General features: G+C 36.1%; 5 protein-coding genes across 6 annotated transcripts; 2 read left to right on the top strand and 3 right to left on the bottom strand.

Annotated features, from left to right (window-relative positions):
• Positions 1-5,587: 5,587 nt before the first annotated feature.
• On the bottom strand, positions 5,588-7,896 carry LOC115705923 (probable inactive receptor kinase At5g58300). The gene is made up of 2 exons (XM_030633398.2): positions 6,553-7,896; positions 5,588-6,325 (listed from the first exon to the last, which is right to left on the bottom strand). The coding sequence occupies exons 1-2, from the start codon at positions 7,847-7,849 to the stop codon at positions 5,700-5,702; spliced, it is 1,923 nt and encodes a 640-aa protein (XP_030489258.1). The 5' UTR covers positions 7,850-7,896; the 3' UTR covers positions 5,588-5,699.
• Positions 7,897-10,847: 2,951 nt separating this feature from the next.
• Positions 10,848-14,094, bottom strand: LOC115705543 (uncharacterized). Its single transcript, XM_030632899.2, has 3 exons — positions 13,160-14,094; positions 12,217-12,489; positions 10,848-11,367 (listed from the first exon to the last, which is right to left on the bottom strand). The coding sequence occupies exons 1-3, from the start codon at positions 13,700-13,702 to the stop codon at positions 11,098-11,100; spliced, it is 1,086 nt and encodes a 361-aa protein (XP_030488759.2). The 5' UTR covers positions 13,703-14,094; the 3' UTR covers positions 10,848-11,097.
• A 201-nt stretch (positions 14,095-14,295) lies between these two features.
• LOC115705545 (large ribosomal subunit protein uL16) lies at positions 14,296-15,984 on the bottom strand. Of its 2 annotated transcripts, XM_030632901.2 has the most exons (4): positions 15,852-15,984; positions 14,833-15,334; positions 14,654-14,735; positions 14,296-14,565 (listed from the first exon to the last, which is right to left on the bottom strand). In XM_030632901.2, exons 1-4 carry the CDS (start codon positions 15,859-15,861, stop codon positions 14,500-14,502), a joined length of 660 nt encoding a protein of 219 aa, XP_030488761.1. In that variant the 5' UTR covers positions 15,862-15,984; the 3' UTR covers positions 14,296-14,499. The 2 variants fall into 2 exon arrangements, with proteins under 2 accessions (XP_030488761.1, XP_060968252.1); XM_061112269.1 differs by having other exon boundaries at positions 14,296-14,735.
• A 94-nt stretch (positions 15,985-16,078) lies between these two features.
• Positions 16,079-19,330, top strand: LOC115705544 (hydroxyacylglutathione hydrolase cytoplasmic). The gene is made up of 7 exons (XM_030632900.2): positions 16,079-16,221; positions 16,352-16,474; positions 16,787-16,948; positions 17,284-17,362; positions 17,725-17,838; positions 18,742-18,918; positions 19,033-19,330. Exons 1-7 carry the CDS (start codon positions 16,175-16,177, stop codon positions 19,105-19,107), a joined length of 777 nt encoding a protein of 258 aa, XP_030488760.2. The 5' UTR covers positions 16,079-16,174; the 3' UTR covers positions 19,108-19,330.
• Positions 19,331-20,516: 1,186 nt separating this feature from the next.
• On the top strand, positions 20,517-24,462 carry LOC115703671 (heat shock 70 kDa protein, mitochondrial). The gene is made up of 6 exons (XM_030630911.2): positions 20,517-20,905; positions 21,633-21,697; positions 21,777-21,855; positions 21,959-22,525; positions 22,613-23,233; positions 23,596-24,462. Exons 1-6 carry the CDS (start codon positions 20,831-20,833, stop codon positions 24,217-24,219), a joined length of 2,031 nt encoding a protein of 676 aa, XP_030486771.1. The 5' UTR covers positions 20,517-20,830; the 3' UTR covers positions 24,220-24,462.
• Positions 24,463-24,675: the final 213 nt, after the last annotated feature.

Consider the following 24,675-nt stretch of genomic DNA (forward strand, 5'->3'; position numbering starts at 1 on the left):
GCACTCACCCTGATGGTGCTTCTTGCATTTGGGACACTCTAGATATGATCTAAAGGTAGACCCGTGACCTTGACGAGCACCTTTGTTTTACCAAAACTTTCTATTACTTCCTGGTGTTCCAAAAGCTTCAAACTTACGTTTGTGATCCAGGTTGCCACTATTGGTCCCCTTACTTATACTACCACCCACACTAGGATTCGATGTCGTGACAGCATCCTTAGTTGCTTGTTCTTTAATTACACTAGAAATAAAATACAAGTGTAAAAACCATTTTTGAACCTAGAAAAAAAATAATAAAAATAATCAACATATTTCTCATCCTCCATAAAAAATAAAAGCAAAACCTGTAAAATCAAATAATTAGGGAACACCAAAGATAAACCACAATCATACTCATGACCAAGTTAATTTTCCAAACCGCGTTCATAGTAATAACAAACAACAACAGCTATAATAATAATAATAAACAATCAAAAAAAATGATAAGGTAGGATATTGTAAACATTAAGGAATATCTTTTTTCTTTTTTCTCTCCTAGTTCTTTTTTTTTGAAAAAAAAAAGAACCTTTTCTCCTATGTTAGTTTGGAGTAGGAGAACAAATCTGACTGCTCCTTCACGACTTCGGCGACTTCAACCACAAATCCTCTGACAATTCCGACAGTAAATCTGAAGTTGCTGACTGGAAGATGTCTAGACGAGATACAAGCATTCGCCGAAGCTAATAGCGGTGCGTGAGGAACTAGATCGATTGCTGGAGCTATCTTCAGCTACCGGAGCTAACAATGATCGGAGCAAAAATCGGCCGCCGAAGAGAGAGAAGAAAACAGAGAGACGGAGGCTGAGAGATAAACAACTTTGAAACAATTAAGGTTTGACTTAGAAATAATACAAACATATAAATATGGTATTCAAAGCTAATAATAACATAAATATGGCATAGTACATACCATATATAAGTCTAAAAATAAAAAAAATTCTTAAAAATAGTCAAATTTAAAACTGTCATATTTATGTAAAAATATTTTAAAATCTTAATTTGCTCTAAAAAAAAGTCTAAAAACTAAAATATTTCCTAAAAAGTGGCTAAATTTAAAACTGTCATATTTTTGTAATAAAATTTTAAAAAAATCATATTAAGTGCATGCTAAAACAAAATCATATTAAGTGTAATTTCCACAAATTTTAAATTAATATAGGATGTGCATGTAAAACACAGTTGCCCCTTGTGAACAGGGCCAGCCGTGAGTTGAAATGGGTCATAGGCAAAAATAAAATTTTAGGCCCTTACTAATTACTATAAAGATAAATGATATTTTTAAAAATTATTAAAAAAAATATATGTATATTTTTAAAAAAATAATTTTTTTATTTGGGCCCCTAAACATGGGCCTAACCCGCCTATGCCTAGGGCCGGCTCTGCTTGTGAACACACAAATCCATTAGATGGTGTGAATTTTGTACTAAATTTGACTTAAATATGAGTCAATGTTATATTTGGTCTAAATTTTACAATTATGCTCTAATACATTAGGAGTAAAATTAACTTTATATTTTATAGAAAAGTGTAAAAAAGTAAACAAAAATATTAAATTTGGATTAAAATTGTATAAATCCTAAAAATGTATAAATAAAATTATAAAAGTTATTAATTACATTAATGAGCATCAGTAAAAGAGTAAATGAAAATTATTGTGGTATAAAATTTTACATATATAAAATTTGATACAACTTTTAACATTTATTAAATTTAAACCCCATATTATACACTACCATTCGAGTTCAATTTTATCAACATAGGCTAAAAAATTACTTATATACTGCACTCGTTGAAATGCTCCCTGTAAGTGTCGTGTTTTGTGTGGCAAATTAGATAATACTTTTGTTCAGTATTTCTGCAACAATATTTGTTTTTCTAACATCTTTTCTGTATTTAGTTGCATCTGTTTTCACTAATTTCATTTTAGTGCCATGTCAGCTTTCTGCAAGTTTGTTAGTTTGTGTCTATTGAGCACATTTTTTTCTCACTATTGAGCTCGTGTAGTCCATGTAGTACATTCACATTTTCACAATTACCATATTTGTTCACGTATTGTCTCTGTCGAGTTTGAGCTGCTGGGCTTTTAAATCTGCTAATGGGCTTGGGCTTTTTATGTTGGATCCAAAGGGTATTTTTGTCTTTTCCATTCATCGATAATAAATATCTTTTTTTTACCATCATTTGAAATTCACATACCCTGTCAGTGGAACTATTCATCTTCTCCCAGCTCTGTGTTCGTTCGCTGAGTGTTCATCATTTTGAGTCTTCTTCAGCCTCGTCTGGTTGTGCTGGGTTGTGAAGCTATGGGCAAACGGGCAAATCGTCGCGTTAAAACATCTGCATTGATTGAAGATGATTCTCCGTCTCGCATGCAGTCGGAGGAATCAAGTGGGTCTCCAACCAGGTCTGTCACTCCTCCATGTCCACCACTCTTAGGTACACCTTCTTCACCCTCTAACCTACCTAGGCGGTTTACTAGGTCTATGTCGATCCCATTTGCCTCGCCTAAGGTCCCTACTCCCATTGTGACTGACTCGTCTCAACCTCCCGTGTCTAAGCATTCACCTAAAAGAAAAAGGGGTTCCTCTGATGCTACTCATTCGTCAGGGTCCAAGAAAATTAAAATCCATCCACCTAGTGTGTCTGAGTCAAACACATCTAATGCACCCTTTTACTCAAACGATAAGTTACTTAGATTTCAGGAGAATGTGTGTCGTCGTCCATTGTGGCCTGAATATCGGGTTAAACTCAAGTATATTCCTAGGATACAGGAGTTAATTGAACGTCGTGGGTGGTCACTATCTGTTACTCATCTCCAACCCCCAAATGAGAACCTGGTTAGGGAATTTTATGCCAACCTAGATGAAAGCATTTTGAACAAAAAAAGTCAGTTTCTTTATCTTGCATATATTAGAGGTAACAGGTTTCGGTTTGCCCCCTCAACCATTAGTTGTGTCCTAAAAATCAAAACCATCACCCACCCTACATTTAATGATGAGTATAAGCCTGAGTTTAAGGATGTTGGTGTTGAAATTACTGGCAATCCCAACTTTGTGTGGAATGGGAAGGAGTTACATGTCACAGTTCTATCAGAATTTTACAGAGTCCTCCATAAAATAGCTATGTCCAACTAGTGGGCTAATTCACATATCTCCACGATCAACTACAACACAGCTCGATTTCTGTATGCCTTAGGAACTGGTGTGAGTATTGATCTCACAACTCTCATGTATGATCGGATTATGAGTTCTGCCTCTGCCAAGAGTATCAAGCATACCCTGCCTTATTCCAGCTTGATCAACAGAGTGGTTAAACGAGGTTCTCCAGTTGTTTATGAGCAAGACAAAATCCTGCCAGTCCCATCCATTGGTAAATCATTTAATCCTGTGCGTAGCAAACCACTTCCTCTATCAGTCATGGATGTCTCTGTTGTTGGGGCTTCACTAATGGAAGACTTACCCTCTGCTCCAACTGCTCCTGCATCTTCTCGAGATGAAGCTGCTTCCCGTTCTTGGCAATCTCAGTTGCTCACCACAGTTACTGATCTGGCCACTTCCTATGCTCGTGATCAACTCAGGCAACGTCGTTTTGAAAAATCAGTCATTGATGTTCTCACTGCTATGGCCAATGTCCTCAAGGAATCTGAAGCTTCTCCAGCTGTTCATTCTCAGGGGATTGTGTCTAGCTCCTCTGCTGATGGGTCTGACCAGCATAAGGCCTCTCCTGGTCTCTCTCCATCTCATGCAGCAGTAGATCCATCTGCTGAACAAAGTCAGCCACAGATGTTTGCAGCTCTACCAGTACCTTTATCTACTGATGTTCAAAGTGCTCAAGTTATTTCTCCATCAGCTGGTCTTGACAAAGAGATTGATTCCTGGTTTCAGCAAGGAGAGGATATTGGGGCTGGTATTCAGGGGGAGACTTCACAAACTGCTGTAGTCCAGGGGGAGCCTTCACATGTGGCAGCTGTTCAGGGGGAGATTTCCACTGTAGCTCCGTCATCTGCTCCTGATGGTGGTGACTCAAGGATTCTTGGTTCCTGTGCTCCTCTGGTCTCTTATTCCAGCAGTGATTGATTATGATCATCGAGGGGGAGTTGTTTTACCTTTTGATAAACTTTGTACACAATGTTATTTTTTTGGGGTTTGTGTTAATATTTTGAATACTGCTTGTGTATCTTTTTGATTGCGGTTTGTCTAAACTTTTGGTGGTTTCAATGTGGTTTGTCGTTGATCATAATTTGCCAAGGGGGAGATTGTAAGTGTCGTGTTTTGTGTGGCGAATTAGATAATACTTTTGTTCAGTATTTCTGCAACAGTATTTGTTTTTCTAACATCTTTTCTGTAGTTAGTTGCATCTGTTTTCACTAATTTCATTTTAGTGCCATGTCAGCTTTCTGCAAGTTTGTTAGTTTGTGCCAGCTGGACTTTGCTGGTTGGTTAGTTAGTCAGGTTTATTATCTTCAGTATACAAATTCTGTCAGAACCGTGGTGCTAACTAACTCTCTTCTGTTAGAATCTTCTTCTTGATTCTTGCTCTGCTAGGGCAACATTTTTCTGTGTTTGGTTCATGTTTGTGCAGACAGAAATTCCGATGATCTTCCTGAGGTTGAAGATGGAGATTGAATCTGCCTGATCTGAAGAGAGTTCAGATCAACCTGCTGAAGGTGGTTCAGCTGTCTGAATGTTCAGAGTTCGTGTGTACAGAGATCTTTTGGTGATTAGATCTTGATACTTAAGTGTGTTCAAGTATTAGGTAACATTGTATAAAAATCAATTTAGATTACATTGTTTGATTTGAAGAATCAGAACTGGTGATTGTAATTGAATTGATTTTATAGTGGATGTTACTATACCCGGTTCAAGGGAACCCAAGCACTACTCGGTTGGAATGCGTTTCCAATGCAGAGGAAGCTTGTAAATTCTGTGTTCTTTGATTTACTCTTTGTTTAATTCACGGAAATAATTTGTTTAGATTAATTGAACTGAATCTGTAGTAATTAGGACTTTCACTCCCAATTGTTCTTGAATCTCTTGTGCCAAATATGGAATGTATATTCATTAATTGTCAAGATGGCTAAGTGGGATAGCAAAAATTGTCATGGAGCTCAGCCATGGAAAATGAATCTTAGGGTACGTTTGGCATCATAACTAAAAAATTGTTTTTTGAAAACAATTGACCTTGTTTTTTGAAAACAGTTTTCACAAAATAAAGTTACAAAAAACAAGAATTTTGAATTTTTTGTTTTAAAAACTAATTCAATTTTGGTCAATATTGTTTTTAAAAAATAGTAACTAAATGTAACTTGTGTTTTAAAAACTTCAAAAACTATTTTTTATTCTCATTTTTTAAAATAATTTTTTGAAAATAAAAAACAGAAAGTAATACCTAGATGCTCTTAAATTTTTCAATATTTTATTATGTTGATAAGACATATATAATATAGTAATTTATATGATTTTTTCTTAATTCATTCCTTATATTATTGACACTGTAGCTAAAAATACAAGCCTAACCATGCATGACATGCAAATACAATCGTAGTAGAATTTAGTTAAAAAAGAACTTATATTATTCAGAGAAAACAAAAATGGATAGAGTGAGAATCTCTAACACATTTAAATCCAAAAAAAAAAAAAAAAGGCAAAGAGGGTCATGAACTCATGGGGTTGGGGTTTGGACATTAGAGTAATCAGATTCAGAAGAAGCCCAAGTTTTGATCTGTGGCTGCCGAAGATCTTCGATCATTTTCACGACTTGTTCCATGGTGGGTCGGTTCTCCGGCACCTTGGACACGCAAGCCAGAGCAATTTGAAGCATTTGAACCATTTCCTCCTCTACATGGCTCTGTCTCAGAAGCTCCACATCAAACACTTCTGCTGTCCATTCCTCACGAACCACCGATCGAACCCATCTGGGCAAGTCCACCACCTCGTCGTGACCCGGATATCGGATTGGGATTTTCCCAGTTAGCATTTCCAGAAGGAGGACTCCGTAGCTGTAAACGTCGGATTTTTGGGTGAGTTTTCGGGTTTCGATAGCCTCCGGAGCTCGGTACCCGATGATTCGGGAGATTATTGGAGGGAAGTTAACTATCTGGGCCAACCCCACGTCGGTTATGGAGGCTTCAAGGTCTTGGTTGAGGAGGACGTTTGAAGACTTGATGTTACCGTGTATGGATTTGGGTCCGCCGTCGGAGTGGATGTGGGCAATTCCTTTGGCAGCTCCGAGAGAGATCTTAACTCTTGAATCCCAGTTAAGAGGGGTTCTTTCTGCACCTCTGAAGCCTGCAAAATTTAGTGGAACAGAATGATTTGGTTATGTTTTGAGATGTTACTGATAGTTGCTTGATATGATTATAAAGTGTTTGCTGAAATGCCTCACTGAATTCCTCCTTATATATTTATGGAACATTACACTTTAAGTTGACTAAAGAAATGCATGTTATGTTTCTGGAGATTTCTTAAGAAGTAAAAATGGTAGTTTTCCATAAGATTGAGGGCCAAAAGCATACCATGTAAGCTTGTAAATAAGCTGCCGGCTGGCATGTAATTATAGACTAAGAGCTTCTCGTCCTTTGAATAGTAATAAGCACGAAGTGGAACAATATTTGGGTGATGTCCGATCCTTTCTACAACCTCCATCTGCAGCTCAAACTCTCTTTTTCCCACTATTACTTCCTTTAATCTTTTCACAACCACTGTGGTCGACCCTTCATCCAGAACAGCCTTATAGGTTGTTCCATTATTCCCCTTACCAAGAATTTCAGCTGATGCCCTCAGTAAATCCTCAAGATCAAAACTATATGAGCAGCCTGGAAAGAAGAACAACTTGTTTTTCTCTGCATCATGCACTCCACTTCCAAAATCCTTAGGTTTCTCAGTTTTCCCAGCTGTGGAGGAGGCTTTTGCTTTAAGTGTGCCACTGGCTTCAGCATCTCTTTTTTTGTTACAGTATATGTATATTGCCAGAACAATGAGAAATATAACTGCAGAGCACCCAATTACCATTGCAATGATGGAATCTAGGCCCAGTTTTTTTCTCTTTGGTGGAGCATTTCTTACAACTGTTGGTAGCAATGTTGAGTTAGAAGGAGATAGAGCTGGAGCTGGAGAAGAGGAGGAGCTTGTATGACAAGGCTTTAAGGGTGGTCCGCACAATAGAGAGTTTCCAACAAATGAAGAATTTGGATACTTTTGGAGGGAATAAGGTATTGAGCCATTAAGACTGTTGTAGCTCAAATTCAAAAGTTTGAGATGTGAGAGACTCAGACTGGGGATGACTCCTGAGATGGAATTATTTTGAAGCTTTAACTTGGCGAGCCGTGTCAGATTTTGAACTGTGGTTGGAATGTTTCCAGAAATGGAGTTGCAGGATAAATCTAAAACAATCAGATTGTGTGAGAGAGAATGAGGAAAGTTACCAGACAAGTTATTTTGTTGAAGGTAGAGAAATTGTAAAGTAGGAATAGATGGAATATCAGTAGGAATGTTTCCACTGAGGAGGTTGGAACGAAGGCTCAAGACCCTTAAAGCATCAAGCTTTCCTATACTGTTGGGTGGAATGAGTCCAGCAAGCCCAATACCGGGAAGACGAACTGAAGTAACTCGGCTTCCATGGCAGGTGACTCCAATCCAAGAACAAACTGGGTCAGAATCACTCCAGTTGAGTCTTTTTGTATGAGAAACAGAGGATGCAAAGTGAAGGAGAGCTTGTCTATCAGAGTTGAGATCAGCTAAGACTGGGGAAAAGATGAATGGTATAAAGAGAATGAAAGAAAGCCCGGCAATGGATGAATGCAACAGCTTCATGGGATTGTTCTATGAGAGTCCTAACTCAAGCTGCTCTTGTTTCTTTCCTGGTTCAGTGAAGAAACATGAAAACATTAGCTGAAATTGTGTACTGTATGGTGGAAAAAGATTCTGTTTAGCAATCTTGGAAGAAGAAAAAAATAAAGTATCATACTCTGCCCTCAGTAGTGGAGGTGAAATTCTTGAGCATTGTAATTTGTTATTATTAATAACAACCCAATATGCCCAGGCTCACCACTAAGATGGAAAGAACTCGATTGTGAAAAAGACTCAGTGCCTAGATGAATATGTCAAGGAATCTGGTATTCCCTATCTTCAATATCGAAGGTGTGACATTGAAGGTTTGTATTATTGTGAAAGTTGGTATTTAATGAAATTGTTTATGTATAAAATGGGATCTGGTTTCAAATAATGTCCATACTCCTACTCCATAATAAAAACGAAAATGAGTAGAAGAAAAAGCTTTTACTTACTACTAACTTTTTTTACATTGGGAAAGCAAAGTGCACTCTTTATTTTATAATTTTATCCTAAAAGAGCCATAAAGGAAAATAAAAGCAAACCCATTAAGGAAAAGGAGCTTAATCACAAAAACTCTTCACACTTATAATAAGCACTTAAAAGATTGTAAAGAAGTGATAAAAAAGAGAGAGAGCAAGGGAATACAGAAAAGGAAAAGTGGTTATAAAGAAAAAGTTAAAGTTAAATTTTTTCTTTTGTTCTTTATAAAAGAGGAGGGAATTTAATGGGACAGGCTTCTTTAAAGATTATGCTTAAGATCTAGTACTTAAGGATTAAATAACAGGGACATTACATAAGATAATTTGGTAAAACAAGGGCAAAGATGGAAATTGGTAAAGAGTAATAAGCAAAAAAATAAATAAACAAATAAAACAAAACCAAATGAAAGAGAAAAATATCAAAACCAAGAAAAAGGAATAAGACAGTGATCTTTATCAGTAGAGAATTCAGCTTTGTCTCTCTTCAGTAGCCCTTTCCTTGTCCACTATTTGTCTAAGAAAATATTAAGCTAAATTATTATTCACTAAAAGTTTTTATAAATGCTACAAAACTATGTATAACTGTAAAAGTTCTTAAATATGCTACCAAACTATGTATAACTGTATAAGAATTCGAAAAGCAACTTCATTGCAAAATATAATTATTGAATCTTACTAGTCTCTGTGAAAGATTACAATTTTACAGTAAGTTTGATAAAAAATGGAGTCGAAAAATGATGGAAAGAAAGTTCATGCAAATAAAACAAAAAAAAAACATCAAAACCAAAGTAAATCTGATTTTACAATATGTTTGGTTTGTTGGATGTTGTAACAATGTTGTTTTGCAACCTGTTTATTGTGGAGCCTGGCATTTTGCTCTTTTTGTATGACCATTCCTTTAAGTACAGTATGCATTTAGGTTCATTATGTAATTAGTTTGGTTTTTATTTGGGTCATTTCTCTTCTGATATTTTTGTGTTTGTGCAGCTCTCTGAGTTGTGCATAACCTGTTGGACAGTTAGACTTTTTTATCTGTTTAACTGTGAATTTTTTTCCCTTTTCATGCAAAAATAAAAATATATAAGAAGACAGAAGAAGCTGCCTGCCTAGTGCCTATGGCTATTTGCCATATAGAATGGAAATCATATGCCACAAATGATATCTGGCCATCTGTCCAATACATGTATGGACAGTTCAGATAAATAAATCGTTTCAAATTACTCATTCACTTATCACGAATAAGTAACTATAATAAGAAAATAGTATTAAGAAAAAGAGTTACAAAATAGTTATGATAGTCTTTTTTTTTTTTTTCTTTTCAAAATAACAGTGTCGGCAAACGGTAAAAATGTGCCATCATATTCACCTATATGCATTAGAATTTTGCCCAACTAAAGTGGTGGTTTCGCATTAATGTTATCTCACTATCATTTCATAATATGAAAATATGAATACGTTTACATCAATAAATATGTATATCTAGCTTTAATATAAAGGAAATTTAGTCATAATTTGGGATTTCAGTTGATATTTGTTAAGGCGTTAGTGAAGTTTTGTTTTCATATTTCCCTATTTATGTTTGGGAAGTTGGGATAGACTAATATTATTTGTAAAAATGAGTAAAAGGAAAAGAAGACAAGCACCGAATATATCTCTATACATTATAGCAAAATAATTAATTATTATAATACCAACTATATGCCCTTGGCCTTGAGAATGACATCTAACTTGCCCATATTTGTAATAACATCAAAGTTAAGTTTAGGCAAATGTAATTTGTTGAGTTGCTTAGACTATTTGTCTAAGTTTTTTTGTTTTTTTTTTTCAAACCAAAAACAAAAGAAGCTTTAAACAAAGGAGAAAAAAGTCAGTGTTAATTATTCCTTGTTTTGACTTCAAAGTCAGACATGAAATAAATCGTAAAAAAAAATGCTTTAAAATCACATGGTGGGGTCGTAATTACTTTGGAGCCTTAATCCAATATAAATGCGTAGCAATGAAGGAAACTTAACATAAAACAAGTAGAAACAAATCTATGACTGTAAAGAACTAATGGCAAGAAAATATGCTGTTGTCTTTTCTTGTTAAAGGGTCATTTTCTAATACATGGATTAGTGACTCGATAATAAAGAGGACCACTCAAATTTGGGACAAACCTAGAACGAATAGGGAATAGTTTGGGCCATTCTTTATGACCCATAAAGCCATGAAAGTTGTTTGTTGAACTTGGATCAAGAAAAATATATGTACTTTCTCCTACATAAAATATAATGGGGATTGTTGTTTAATTTATTAGATAAATAATATACAAAAGCTTGAAAAGTTGCCACCTTCAATGTTAGCATCATAGCCTCATAGGTGATGTTTATATTTAAGCATTGAGAATGAGAATATGACTACTCAAACGTGATGAGAGATAAATTTTCCAAAGTATTGGTTTGACAAGGTGAGCATTGCAAAACACAAAATGATTCTGAGATCAAGTCAAGTCAGGCATGTAAATTCCAAAGTGTGAGTGAGCTTTATTTTTATCTAATGGAGCTTTTCTCTACCATGGGATTTCCCACAATGGCTACTTGTTTTACATGAGAAACAAGCCTTGCAGAACGAGCATATGCAAGGAGATCTAACCAACCCCATTTTTTGTGAAATGATCAAAGCCTCAAGCAATTTGTCATTGACATTCTCTGTTAAAAACAAAAAACAACATTGAAATTTCTCTTCGTTTTTTCTTCTTTTCCGGATCAATCACTGATGGCCATCTTTCTCAAGTTTCTCAATTTCATCACGGTTCTTTTGCTCTGCCTTCTGCAGTTCTCTTTCAGCATCCTCCTCTTCTTCAATCTGATCAAGAGTGTCAAACTCTTTGGCCGCACTCATTGCTTTTACCACAGGATCTCTAAGTTGAGATATTAGGCCACCACCAACCTTGTATTCTACTTCATCTCCCTCCAAGAATAACCGCTGGTCCGGTCCTGATGCCATGGGAATGTCAATTGCCAGAAGCTTCATATCATACTGCAAAAGATCAAACTGGTGTTAAATGAGGAAAAACAGAACATCAGTGAAATTCCCTATTTCTTCAAACTCATTCCTAGTATTCTGTAATCACTTGGCTATGTCCCTGCAAATTTCTTTTATAAACATTCAGAAAAAATAAAAATAAAAAAAATTACTTTCTGCTGTTTCCTTTTTCTTTCATTCCTGTTGCAATTGTCTTTAAAACCTTATTCATAAAGGTTAGATTTCAAATTTCAAAATAGAAAAGTAGTTTATTCTTGTTCATTTTCTTACACCAGTTTACTTTATGACAAGCTCTTGTAAAGAGACTAGATAAAATAGTAACATGCTTTGTTTTCATTTTCTTACACCAGCTTATGATATGCTCTTGTAAAGAAGCTAGATAAAATAGTACAATGGTTTGTGTTTCATGAAATTACAAAGTCATTAAAAAAGTTCAATCACGTCTATGTCCATTTCAATGGTGTGCGCATGTATTGTAAAGTACATTTGTGGCATAACATCAATGACTATAATAGTAACAGGTTCTAACAACAATTGACTAGTTGTAAAGGCTGGCTCGATCAATTTTGCCTACTTGCAAAAAATTTAAATTGTACTAACAAAAGAATTTGCAGGAGGAACACAGCAGCAGATATGATTGCCGAAGCATATACTTAACAAAGAAACTAAGCTCTTGATACTTTCATTTCTTCATAAAGTAGGCCAGATCATAAATTTAATAGATTTTTATCCCTATTTGGTCTTCCACAGCAGAGCAAAATAAATGCAAACATATGTCTAATCATGAACTTCGCAATTTATATTTAAAAGATAAACGAAAGGAAACTTAAAGCAACAGGATACCTGGCCTTTTTTCTTCTTTACTTCAACACTGACCAGACCCTTTCTCTCTGAACCTCGAATAGGGAAGAGGAGAAAGCAACGCTTGCTCCTAATTCTTGGCTTGAAATCTTTTATTGTAAGTCCACCTCCTGACATTACATAGGCTCTAAGATCTGATCCTGAAAGAGGGGCTCCCATAACCTCAAGAATCCCAGCAGACGTATTTAGCCTCCTCATAGCAATTCTATAAACTCTATCAGGGTTAATTGTGAATCGTGCGCGGACGTAAAGGCCCTATCAGTAACAAAAGAACACATATTTCTCAGATGACAGTCCATTATAAAGCATGTTTCTTCTTTCCTCGCCAAAGATTGATGCCAACAACAAACCCATATATAAAGAAAATAATAAAATATGATACAAATTATAAACAGGCTGCTGCTGGAACTAGGATGCAGTGGCAGTTATATACATATTGATACATAATGAAACACAGTTTAGGACAAGAAGCTGAAGGTATCAAATTTGAACTAAGCATAGTCTTATACAGAAACCATCTATCTTATCTTAGCCTGTTCAATATGTATAATGGAAACATAAGAAGTCCAACTGTTCTGTGATAAAACCAAAAATCCCAATAAAGTGCACAAACTAAACCCTCACAAGAATCTCGTACATCCAAATAATGGGAAATGAATTTTCTACTTGATAAACAAACCAATATCGAAGAAAAAGAAATGTGGGACAAATGACAAAATTTCCATGAAACAAAACTCTAATTTAATCTGGGAATGCACTCCAGCTATAATGAACAATTGGACATGGTGATCTCTCCATATATAATTCCACATTACTATCAAATATCAAGACTTAAATTTAACTTGCAGAAAATTCAAATGCCCCTCATAAGAGGAAACGGTAATTAATTAGAGCTTTAAACAAAAATTAAACACTTAGAACTCACAGCAAAAGCGACGATGGCGGATGAAAGAGCAAGAAACCCATACTTGGCCATTCCTTCGGAGAACCCAATAAAGGTATTGGCAATGCCAAACATAATCCTCCATAGTAAAGCACAAGCCACCACACCAACAGCACCTAACACGAAGAGATAGTTCCTTCTAAAAAAAGCCTCAATCTGCAACCCTATGGCCTCCCGGTACCTCGAGAAGGTGGAAGCAACGGCTGACGCCGGCTTCTCAAAGACCTTCTTCGCAAAATCCGTATTGACATTAGCTTTCCCCAAGGAGAAGAACCTGAGCCCAACTCCAGCCCTAGAGGGAGACGAAGGAATTCGGGTCAACACCGCATTGGACGAACCCGGTACTCCGATTCGAGAAAAACGTGGCGGAGCAGGGGCGGAATGGTGCGCACGACTGAGCGAATCTCGGAACAAAGAAGCAGCCGTAGTACCGGGATTTGGGGAAGAGGGTTTCGCGATGTGAGAGGAATGATAATTGTGAAGCCTGAGAAAACCATGGACGAGTCTGGTTGAAGCTTTGGACATTTGATGATTCAGGTGTATATCAGTTTATATTATATATGTATGTATATCCTACGTATACAGATTAGATTCACAAACACACAAACTCAGATCACAACAACAAGAAATTGGTCTAGGACAAGATTCTGTAAATATATATATATAATATTTATGGAGAAGAAGAAGTAGTAGAATTTGGTCGAAGTTTTTCTTCTAAATTTATTCTATAGCATTAGCTATTTTCTCTTGCTCTTACCGAAGATTACATTTCTTACGCATGGTATGCAAATTTTAGATTCTGGGGTAGTTGTTGTAACAATAATATTATTATTACATTAAAATTAATTAAAAAATAATAATAAATACTGTTAGTAGAATGAATTTGTTCAAGTGAGGTGCAGAGTTTAAACCAAAATCAATTATTTTTAAATAAAAAAAATGTTAAATAATATGTGCTGTTAACGTTTACATTGCTTTTCACGTTCATTGGGTTAATTTTAATTTGTCAAAACACAAAAAATTAAAGACTGTCGAAGTTGGGACTTTTGGTGAAAGTATATAGAGACTGAGAGAATCATCAAATGTCATTAACTTTTATCAATAACCAGAAGTATAAATTTAGGCCAACAAAATAATAGTAACTTAATATTATTTACGCACGATATGTGCAGTGCAAATTGTAAAGACAACATCTCTGGTCTTATTTAGTAAGAGTAAAATGGCAATAACACACAAAACAATGCAAATCTATATATAAAGATTCTTCATTTCTGCGTCAAATTTCAGTCCTGACTGGGAGAAAACAGCTATTGAATTTAGCCTTAGACAGCAGTGAGGAAGGCCTTTCCAGGCTGACGGTTATCTAAACGACCATGGCATCCAAGAAGCTGCACAATCAAAGCACAGCATATCATTAGTCAAAGAAAAATTTGCATTATTAATTATCCCATTTATTGTTTTGATGTAAATAAATACCTTGGCATTGACACCATCTGCTATAATCCTGTTCTCTGACTTGAATTTCACATAATCAGCACGGCTGAACTTGGTGAATCCCCTGAAAAATATAAGGGCAAAAAAAAACGTAACAATAATATTCCTGAACTAGTTAGTAGGGCTTATAGTTATACCACCATTTTCCGAAAACATCATACCACTTCCTGCTGACAATGATCTTTTGACGGCCAGGGAACTTGAACTTAGCACGGCGGAGGGCCTCCTGAGCATGATGGCTGTTGCTGTCCTTGCAACGAACGGAGAGAAGGACCTGACCAATGCTGACTCTGGCACACACGCCTTGAGGTTTCCCGAAAGCACCTCTCATTCCTGTCTGGAGCCTATCAGCTCCAGCGCACGAAAGCATCTTGTTAATACGCAGAACATGGAAAGGGTGCACCCTCACCCTCAAATGGAAAGCATCTTTTCCGGCAAACTTAGCCATGTACTTGTTGCAAGCAATCCTAGCTGCTTCCAATGCCTCTGACGAAACATTCTCCTTCTCCCAACTCACGAGGTGAACGCAGAATGGGAATTCATCAACACCCTTCTTCTTCATTCCAACATCGTAAATTCTGATCTTAGGATCAGGAACACCACGGCAAAACCTTGACTTTGGGTAAGGTTTGTTCTTGATTTGACGGTAACACCTTGCAGGTCCTATACCAATTCAAATTGTTGTATATGAAAATGTAAGTTTTTACACAATTCGAATCTAAACAAAATATATACTTACATGCATAAGAAAGACAACCTTTTACTCAGATATGTTACAATAGTTTTTTCTTTAACTAATATACAATTATGAACAATAAAAATACATATTTCTCATGAATTACAATACAAACTACTTGCAACAGAACAACATTTTAAATCACATAAAGTTTTTATTACTGGAAAATTCATTTATTAACCAGACACGGAAAATTCTTCTAAGATTGATTCTGCCAGAAGAACAAAATTTTCAGTAAATTATAATACACACATCAATTTAATACATTAAATTGTGCCCACGACAAAGATGTTTTCTTTTTTTATTATTGTTCTCTCTTTCCAACACAAAATCAGTGACAGAGCATTCAAAAGGGTAAAATTGAAAACCATATCCATAGGAATATGAAGATTTCACTGTTGAAATTAAAATATAGAAAATTCAGAGTATTGGATAATTACTTACGTCTACCCATGGCGTGGCCTCGGCTTCAACTTCAGCTCCCACTTGGTGGTGATTGTTCCAAAATGCAAACCCTAATTAAAGCGATTATTATATAGTCGGGCGATGGATTACCCATAACGGGCCTTAAGAGATCTAAGCTCAAGCCCAAGTAATCGTTGGGCCACTCTATACATCAGACCCAAAGGCCCGGCCCAATAGTACAAGCTAGAAGCCGACGTGGTGACATCGAAAGAAAAGCAGCTGAACCGGTCTCCTCTCCGCCATAACTACCGCCATTTCAAGAGCTTCAAGAAGAAAAGTCAAAGGTCAAAGCGAACGGAGAAATGAAGATTCATCACATTCCATGTTTGGAGGACAACTACTCTTACTTGTAATACGCAATCTTTTTCCCCCTTTTTCTCAATTTCATATATTTCTGAAATTTTTCATCTTTATGTTAAGGATTATATATAGAGTTTTTCCTTCGTATGAATTTTGATGGGTTTCGGCTAATTTTGCAGGATTATCGATGAGAGCACCAAGGAAGCCGCAGCAGTTGATCCTGTAGAGCCCGAGAAGGTTCTCAACGTTGCTCAACAACATGGCGTCGTTCTTAAGCTTGTTCTCACCACTCATCACCACTGGTTATTCTTTGGATATTCCCTTTGTTTTTTCATTCTTTAGATTTTGATTGATCATAATATATCATGCTTTACGGTTTTAGTATTAAGTTTCCTTGGTGTGAATGAGGAGCTATGGAACTTTCTGGTTGTTTGTCCGTGTTAGCTCAAAGAAAGGCTCTCTCCTGGCTTTGTTTTCATAGAAAATTGCTGCTTCATATGATCTTCATTGTGGATTGACTTGCATTTCTGAATTGTATAATGGTATACTGTAGTAGTTGATGTGAAAGTCATCATAGCATTTATGTAACTGTTTTCTTATGTTGAAATGAATAGGGATCATGCTGGTGGAAATGAAAAGCTAAGGCAATTAGTCCCTGGGATTAAGGTGTATGGCGGTTCTAAGGACAATGTGAAGGGCTGCACTGATATTGTAGACAATGGTGATAAAATTTCACTTGGAGCTGATATTAGTATATTGGCGCTTCACACTCCTTGGTATTGTTTTTAGCATATATATTGTGATTTTGTCTCTTAGTATGAATATAGATTTTCATTGTTGTAGTTATGATGGGAAATAGATTGTAGAAATTCCAATTATTATTTTTTTCCCATAACAAGTTCCTAAGTTAAACTGTTCTCCACAAAACATTAAAGTTGAAGGTTTGTGAGATTTTTCAGCGTGCATGTTTACTTGTGATACTTCTTTGGACTGAAATTTTTTAATTTACACATTAATTTTTCTACTGTTTGGTATTATATGTAGAATTTTCTTCGGAATTCCTGCATTCTGTACTCTTAACTAAATTCTCTTCCTTATCTAATTTCTTCAGCCACACCAATGGTCATATTAGTTATTATGTAACTGGCAAAGAGGGAGAGGATCCAGCTGTTTTTACTGGAGATACTCTTGTAAGTTAATTGGAATATTGTATTTTATTCCTTTTACTCCTCTAGTTTCCGAAATCAAATTGTCATGGGATAGTGGGAACAAATCAAATAACATTGTCATATATTGGGTTTATAAGATCCACTTACTGAAAATTGATTCTGCAACAAACTAGTATGAAACTATAAACAATTGCTTAAAGCTTGGACGATCAGATCCTTATTCCCTATACTCAAAACTTTTTTGGCTACTGATTATTCTGATTCTAGAAGAATTTTTTCTCTCTTCATGGGTTATTATGAATGACGTAGGCATGCAAGGATTTGTAAATCAGTGTTTCTTTTAGCAAATTATGTTGCGTAACATATTATTCTTCTACATGCAGTTTGTAGCTGGCTGCGGGAAATTTTTTGAAGGGACAGCAGAGCAGATGCATCAGTCCCTATGTGTGACATTAGCGTCATTGCCTAAGCCAACTCGAGTTTACTGTGGTCATGAGGTAGCTAATGTGATCTTTCTTATTCTAAACTTGTACCTGTGGACAACAAGTTGGGTGTATGTTAGAATGTGGAAGTGTGGTTAGAAAGTAGGATAGGGTGAAGTGTATGATAAGATGTATGAAGTTTCGTTTTAATATCAGTTGGCAATGAGTGGATTCTTTAGATTTGGATCAGTTACCTGTTACAGATTTGTTTTTTGTTCTTTTACTCTAGTATTATGGTAGAATGTGGAAGTGTGGGTAGAAAGTAGGATGGGATGAAGTGATAGTGAGATCAATGAAGAATTATCTCAAAACTAATTGGTGATGGAGTGGTATCCCATTTATCTTATATATGGTTTTTGACATCTGATATATATTTATGGTATTTTTCCTTTCTTGTTTAGATTTTCACTTGCAAGTGTTCTTTCACTTGAAATTTAACCGATGGAACTTTATTATTAGTCAAAGTGTAATTGAAAATAAATGTTGGTGTGCCACAAAAGAAAATAAATGTTTGTGGCAGAGCTTAAGAGTTAAAATTGTTATTTACTTTACCAGAACCATAATCTTCTTTCACGTTTGTAAGTTTTCTAACATATCCACGAGACTCGCTGAATACCTGTTGTCAGTGAACATGGATCATTACAATTGTTCTTTGATCAAACTAAGTCATATATTATAAGAGATATTTAGGACCTAATGGTCATTAGATGTCATCAGTTTTTCACCCTTCTTTGTTGTTGAATGAATTTTCACATAGTATTGAGGAACTTCTTGCTGGCACTGGCAGGATACATTCCCGTTGTTCTGATCACTTTATTTCTGTGATAAAATATAATTTCTCTAGTTCTAGTTGCGTCTTTTGCTGCGAACCTTTCTCTTCCAGATCATAATTGACAATTGCACTTTGTGTTGCCTCAGTACACTGTCAAGAACTTGCAGTTTGCTGTCACAGTTGAACCAGAAAATGTGAAACTACAGCAAAAACTATCATGGGCCCAGCAGCAGCGCAAAGCAGGCCTCCCCACAATTCCTTCAACAATCGAGGAGGAGATGGAGACAAACCCATTCATTCGGGTTGATCTGCCAGAGATTCAGGTTCGCATAGTTATCATTATCATCCTTTAGTCCAACACAACAGCTCAAAGGTAATCACGTAATTTCCCAGTATTCTATGTCATTTTCTTATGGTAAATTCTGGATCTTTTACAGGAGAAGGTTGGGTGTGACTCAGCTGTGGAAGCCATCCACGAGATAAGGAAGAGGAAGGACAATTGGAGGGGCTAATTGAAGAACAGACGACGGTCCGTCTTTCTGTATTTGTTTGCTTTCTCTTATAAAACTTTGATCTGGGTGGGTGTGCAATAAATTTACAAGATTCCAAGTTTTATGAAGCCTTGTGAGCATTTTAACATGAGGAATTAGCAAAACAAATGTCCATGATGTTTGTTCATGTAATTAGCCAAAAATTGACTTATTCTGCTTTCTTCTTAAAGATGCATTCAAGCAACTACTTTTGTTCTTGCTTCCCTGACTTTTCCTTCTCGCTGAATGTCAAAGTTTCCACACGTTATTCATTCAAAAAGAAAGAAAGAAAAAAAAAAAGCATGACATTAAAGGTATATATGGCTGTGATATTTGTCAAAAAGCTTGTGCTCCATCCATTGTTAAAAATAATAAGCTTGTGCTCCATCCATTCATATGATCATTGGAGTTAGTTGAGGATAGTGTTGTGACGAGTACAATATATATGAATGAATGGGTTTGTCTCCATCATATGATCATCTATTGTTATTATTATATATATAAATTAATGGAAAATTTTGTGGTAAAACTAATGTTAATGATAAGGCATAACCTTCATAAATGTATAAATGTTGAGCACTCTAATGCGTGTTCAACTTATAGAGCACCCTCTCGAGTGTTAAACTTCTCGAATTGGAACACTTGTAGGTGTTTGGATTTTGGTCAACTTTCATTTCATGGATATCAAGCACCCTCAACTTAAGCTTTCAACATATTTTTTTTTTCAAATAGAAAAGAAAAAATGAAAATACATCTTGCTCATGAGTCATGATACACTGGCTTTTTTTTTCAGTAGTTATACATTGGCTCTTTTTTTTTGCAAAGATACATTGGCTCTTTAAAATCGAAAGTTTGACTAGACGCTAGAAAGTTGACCTTACGTTTAGAATTAATTTTATTTAAGTATGGCACAATTATTATTCTAGTTAAAAAAAAATTAATTTGTATAATTTTATTCTATGGTTAAATTTTCTTTTATTTGATGTAAGAAATCTAAAGTAGTTGTTTTAATAAGGGTAAATAGCGCCATAAGTACTTAAAGTTGTGAGTGTACAGACTCTGTTTTAAATTTTTTAAAAAAAAAGATTTAGAAGTAATTGATACTACATATTTTTTCTTCCAGATCAAATAATTTAAAATTTAGGTCTTATACATGTCCTGTTTAAGACAATAACAGAGTCTGTATTGATGAAACGTTTATACCGCTTACAAATTTAAAACTTTGGGTATTTATGCTATTATTTACTCTTTTAATAATGATACGTATTTTATTGAGAAATCATAGTCAATTCTTCTTATAAAAAAATCATAAGATAATTACCCTAAATAGATAAACATATTAACGAATGGAAAACAACAAAAAGAAATAGAATCTTACATGAAAATAGAGGGCAGTATCGTAAATTCGGAAAGCCATTGAACTGGTAAGAAAACCTGCTTGATAGCCTGCCTGACACGATTCGCTACTGCCAGCCCTTCAAAGAAACCAGATTCAACGATGTCGTTTCAGCTACCCACATTAAACCTAAGGAAAATCAGCTCAGCCTAATAATTAATAATTAATAATTAATATATAAATAAATAAAATAGAGTTATGAGCTCTTAACTTAAAACCTTCTAAAACCTTCCAGAGTTCCACACTGGTGTGGTTCGTTCTCTCTCAAAAACCCTAAACCCTAACCATTTCGTCTCCTTCAAGTCAGCCATGGCCACTGCTGCGTTGCTTCGATCCATTCGAAGACGGGATGTTGCTTCCGTTCCTCTCTCTGCATACAGATCTGTATGTTTGCTTCCACCAATTCCTCGTTTTCGTTTCATGTCTTTAGCTCTTTTGAACATTCATTGGTATTTGTTTGAGCTTAGGATTCTGGTTTTAATACCATTTATCTTCCTCTATAACTCTATTATCAAGCTCACAATCCTATATTAGATTGTTTTTTGGTTTCATTTCAATTCACTTATTTTCATAGAAAAAGTCTTAGCTCGACGCTTATTGCTGTTCTTGACTTGATATTTGTATGTCATTTGGATTTGATGGAGGAAATTATGTTAGAAGCCTAGTTTCAACAATAATATGTATCCCTCTCAAGCAATTCATCAAACAATATGTATCCCGTGCCTAGTTTAAACGATAATATTCATCTCCATTAGAGGCTGATAGTAATGTTTTTCTATTTTTGGTTTCATTTGCAAGAAAATTCGTGGATATATGTTTAAAGTTAAAGCTCGATATGTGTTGTAGTTCTTGAGTTAATAGTTACTTGAGATTTGGGCTGATGGGATAGGGACTAGAGTATTCTATAAATTTATTTATCTAATTTTCTTCAAAATGTGAGGCATGGGACAAAATTTCCTCGATCAAAGGCTTCAGTAGGATTAATATTATTGCTCGACAAATAATAATCTTATGTGTTCAACATGATGTACCGTTCCGAGGTAATGTGTGGTGACTTGAGAACCCAATAACTTGCAATGGTTAGCTTACAGTTTCTTTTTCTTTTCTTCAGTTCACTAGCACTGCCAAGCCATCTCATCTCGGCCAGAAGTGGTCAACCTTGGTGAGACCTTTCAGGTATAATGGATTTTCCTGAGTGCATATGTGTGCTATATTAAAATAGATGATGGTTTAATGTTGTTTCTTTTCACTACAGTACAAAACCTGCTGGACAAGATGTTATTGGTATTGACTTGGGTACTACCAACTCTTGTGTTGCTGTTATGGAGGGCAAGGTAGAATTTACGGACTTGTCTTATTGAAGTGATATTATTAAAAACAAAAGATTGAACTTTAGGTGTTTTGATCTGTTTCTAATTGCGGCTGAAATTGGTGTAGAATCCCAAAGTTATTGAGAACTCGGAAGGAGCTCGTACCACACCATCAGTTGTTGCATTTAACCAGAAAGGAGAACTACTTGTTGGTACTCCAGCAAAGCGTCAGGCTGTGACCAATCCAACTAACACTATCTTTGGCACCAAGCGTTTGATTGGAAGACGGTTTGATGATGCTCAAACACAGAAAGAGATGAAGATGGTTCCTTACAAGATTGTTAAGGCCCCAAATGGTGATGCTTGGGTAGAGGCTAATGGACAGCAATATTCCCCCAGCCAAATTGGAGCATTTGTTCTCACCAAAATGAAAGAGACTGCTGAAGCTTACCTTGGAAAGAGTGTATCAAAAGCTGTTGTCACTGTTCCAGCTTATTTCAATGATGCCCAGAGACAAGCAACAAAAGATGCTGGCAGAATTGCAGGCCTTGACGTACAGAGGATAATTAATGAGCCTACTGCAGCTGCACTTTCTTATGGAATGAACAACAAAGAAGGTCTTATAGCAGTTTTTGATCTTGGAGGTGGGACATTCGATGTCTCCATTTTAGAGATATCTAATGGTGTATTTGAGGTATTCATTTCTTGCATCTTGAGAAGTTTTAGTTAATGTCTTCTGTTCTGTTTTATAAAGTTTGCACAACATTTCTGTCTTGTCTAGGTGAAAGCAACAAACGGTGACACATTCTTGGGAGGAGAGGACTTTGACAATGCTTTGTTGGATTTCTTAGTGAGTGAGTTTAAGAGGACCGAGGGTATTGATCTTGCGAAAGATAGGCTTGCACTGCAAAGACTTCGAGAGTCAGCTGAGAAGGCCAAGATTGAACTCTCATCGACTTCTCAAACTGAGATAAATCTACCATTTATTACAGCTGATGCTTCGGGTGCCAAACATCTTAATATTACACTAACCAGATCTAAATTTGAAACATTAGTGAACCACTTGATTGAGAGGACCAAGGCCCCATGCAAGAATTGTTTAAAGGATGCAAATATATCCATCAAGGAAGTGGATGAGGTTCTACTTGTTGGAGGAATGACCCGTGTTCCCAAGGTGCAAGAGGTTGTTACAGCAATTTTCGGAAAGAGTCCTAGTAAAGGAGTAAATCCTGATGAAGCTGTAGCCATGGGAGCTGCTCTTCAGGGTGGTATTCTTCGTGGTGATGTTAAGGAGCTGCTTCTGTTAGATGTCACCCCTCTGTCACTAGGAATTGAGACGTTGGGTGGCATTTTCACCAGGCTTATCAACCGAAACACAACAATCCCTACAAAGAAGAGTCAGGTATGTTTGAAAATGAAGAAGCATTTAATGCCATGTCATTATGAATAATCTATTATTTTGCGAGTTAAGTGGATACAGTCACTGCCCTCTAGCCCCTCATATAATAACAACCCAGACCCAAAGAAAAATAAGAGGGTTGAAGTGAAATTTCTACTTTTGTTTTTGTCTCTACATTCATTCCGCTTTATGAGTCTAGTGCGTCTGATAGCTTTCAGACTAATTCTCCTTTACATTTTCCACATCATTTTTCACTCTTCAGCCAACTTTCATTGTTGCACTGATCAAGTAATGCGTTTTATTTTGCTTAGACATTGTGTTTTAATCATTGGCCTTTGATTGTCCCCTCTATAACATTATTACAGGTATTCTCAACTGCAGCAGATAACCAGACTCAGGTTGGTATCAAGGTGCTGCAAGGTGAGCGTGAAATGGCTTCTGATAACAAGCTTCTCGGTGAGTTTGAGCTTGTAGGTATTCCACCAGCACCAAGAGGATTGCCTCAAATTGAAGTCACTTTTGACATTGATGCCAATGGTATGGTGACTGTCTCGGCCAAGGACAAGTCCACCGGAAAGGAACAACAAATAACTATCCGTTCATCTGGAGGGTTATCAGAAGACGAGATTGAGAAGATGGTCAGGGAAGCTGAATTGCATGCGCAGAAAGACCAGGAAAGGAAAGCTCTTATTGATATCAGAAACAGTGCAGACACCACCATCTACAGCATTGAGAAGAGCTTAGCAGAGTACAGAGAAAAAATTCCAGCTGAAGTAGCTAAGGAAATCGAAGATGCTGTTGCTGATTTGAGGAAGGCGATGGGAGAGGACAACGTTGACGAAATTAAGGCCAAGCTTGATGTTGCAAACAAAGCCGTATCAAAGATCGGGCAGCACATGTCTGGTGGTTCTAGCAGCGATTCTTCATCAGGTGGTTCACAGGGTGGTGAACAGGCTCCTGAGGCAGACTTCGAAGAAGTCAAGAAATGAGTACGTACGGCAATACTTTTTCGGCTCTAAATTTGTTATCTTTATAAATTTAAACATTGAATTGTTTTTTAGGACGGCCAGTCCTAGCGGGGTTTTGTTGTATCTAAATGTTGGAGTACTGTTGAGTTTATTTTGATCCATTTTAGCTAATCAGGTCAATCATAAAATTAGATTCCCGCTCTTTGTTGAGAGAAACACTCGGAAGTTTTTTGGTGTTTATAATTTAATTTTTTTGGGCATGAATTGCATCAGGATTCTCATTATAACTGCAGTTGTTTCCATTGCTTACAATGATTTGGTTTGGGTATTAAATTGATGGGAATACAGACGGTTTTCCTTTAGTACAAGATATATGTATGTGAGGCATCGCAAATATAAAATGTCTTATCCACTTGTAGTAAAAGTTAAGTGTCTCCATCACGATTACGTCGGGGTGTTCACAAAGTATCTGATCCA

This window comes from Cannabis sativa, chromosome 1 (genome assembly GCF_029168945.1).
Source record: "Cannabis sativa cultivar Pink pepper isolate KNU-18-1 chromosome 1, ASM2916894v1, whole genome shotgun sequence".
Taxonomy (NCBI): Eukaryota; Viridiplantae; Streptophyta; class Magnoliopsida; order Rosales; family Cannabaceae; genus Cannabis; species Cannabis sativa.

What these genes read in the sequence shown, in the direction of transcription:
- LOC115705923 (XM_030633398.2), bottom strand. Translation starts at nt 7,849, where the DNA reads ATGAAGCTGTTGCATTCATCCATTGCCGGGCTTTCTTTCATTCTCTTT. An exon ending in CTTATTTACAAGCTTACATG is followed by an intron (nt 6,326 to 6,552) that starts GTATGCTTTTGG and finishes TAAATTTTGCAG; the next exon opens with GCTTCAGAGGTGCAGAAAGA.
- LOC115705543 (XM_030632899.2), bottom strand. Translation starts at nt 13,702, where the DNA reads ATGTCCAAAGCTTCAACCAGACTCGTCCATGGTTTTCTCAGGCTTCAC. An exon ending in CCGCCATCGTCGCTTTTGCT is followed by an intron (nt 12,490 to 13,159) that starts GTGAGTTCTAAG and finishes TGTTACTGATAG; the next exon opens with GGCCTTTACGTCCGCGCACG. An exon ending in TAAAGAAGAAAAAAGGCCAG is followed by an intron (nt 11,368 to 12,216) that starts GTATCCTGTTGC and finishes GATCTTTTGCAG; the next exon opens with TATGATATGAAGCTTCTGGC.
- LOC115705545 (XM_061112269.1), bottom strand. An exon ending in ATCATTGTCAGCAGGAAGTG is followed by an intron (nt 14,736 to 14,832) that starts GTATGATGTTTT and finishes TATATTTTTCAG; the next exon opens with GGGATTCACCAAGTTCAGCC.
- LOC115705544 (XM_030632900.2), top strand. Translation starts at nt 16,175, where the DNA reads ATGAAGATTCATCACATTCCATGTTTGGAGGACAACTACTCTTACTT. An exon ending in CTCACCACTCATCACCACTG is followed by an intron (nt 16,475 to 16,786) that starts GTTATTCTTTGG and finishes TGAAATGAATAG; the next exon opens with GGATCATGCTGGTGGAAATG. An exon ending in GAGTTTACTGTGGTCATGAG is followed by an intron (nt 17,839 to 18,741) that starts GTAGCTAATGTG and finishes GTGTTGCCTCAG; the next exon opens with TACACTGTCAAGAACTTGCA.
- LOC115703671 (XM_030630911.2), top strand. Translation starts at nt 20,831, where the DNA reads ATGGCCACTGCTGCGTTGCTTCGATCCATTCGAAGACGGGATGTTGCT. An exon ending in ACCTTGGTGAGACCTTTCAG is followed by an intron (nt 21,698 to 21,776) that starts GTATAATGGATT and finishes TTTTCACTACAG; the next exon opens with TACAAAACCTGCTGGACAAG. An exon ending in TCCCTACAAAGAAGAGTCAG is followed by an intron (nt 23,234 to 23,595) that starts GTATGTTTGAAA and finishes ACATTATTACAG; the next exon opens with GTATTCTCAACTGCAGCAGA.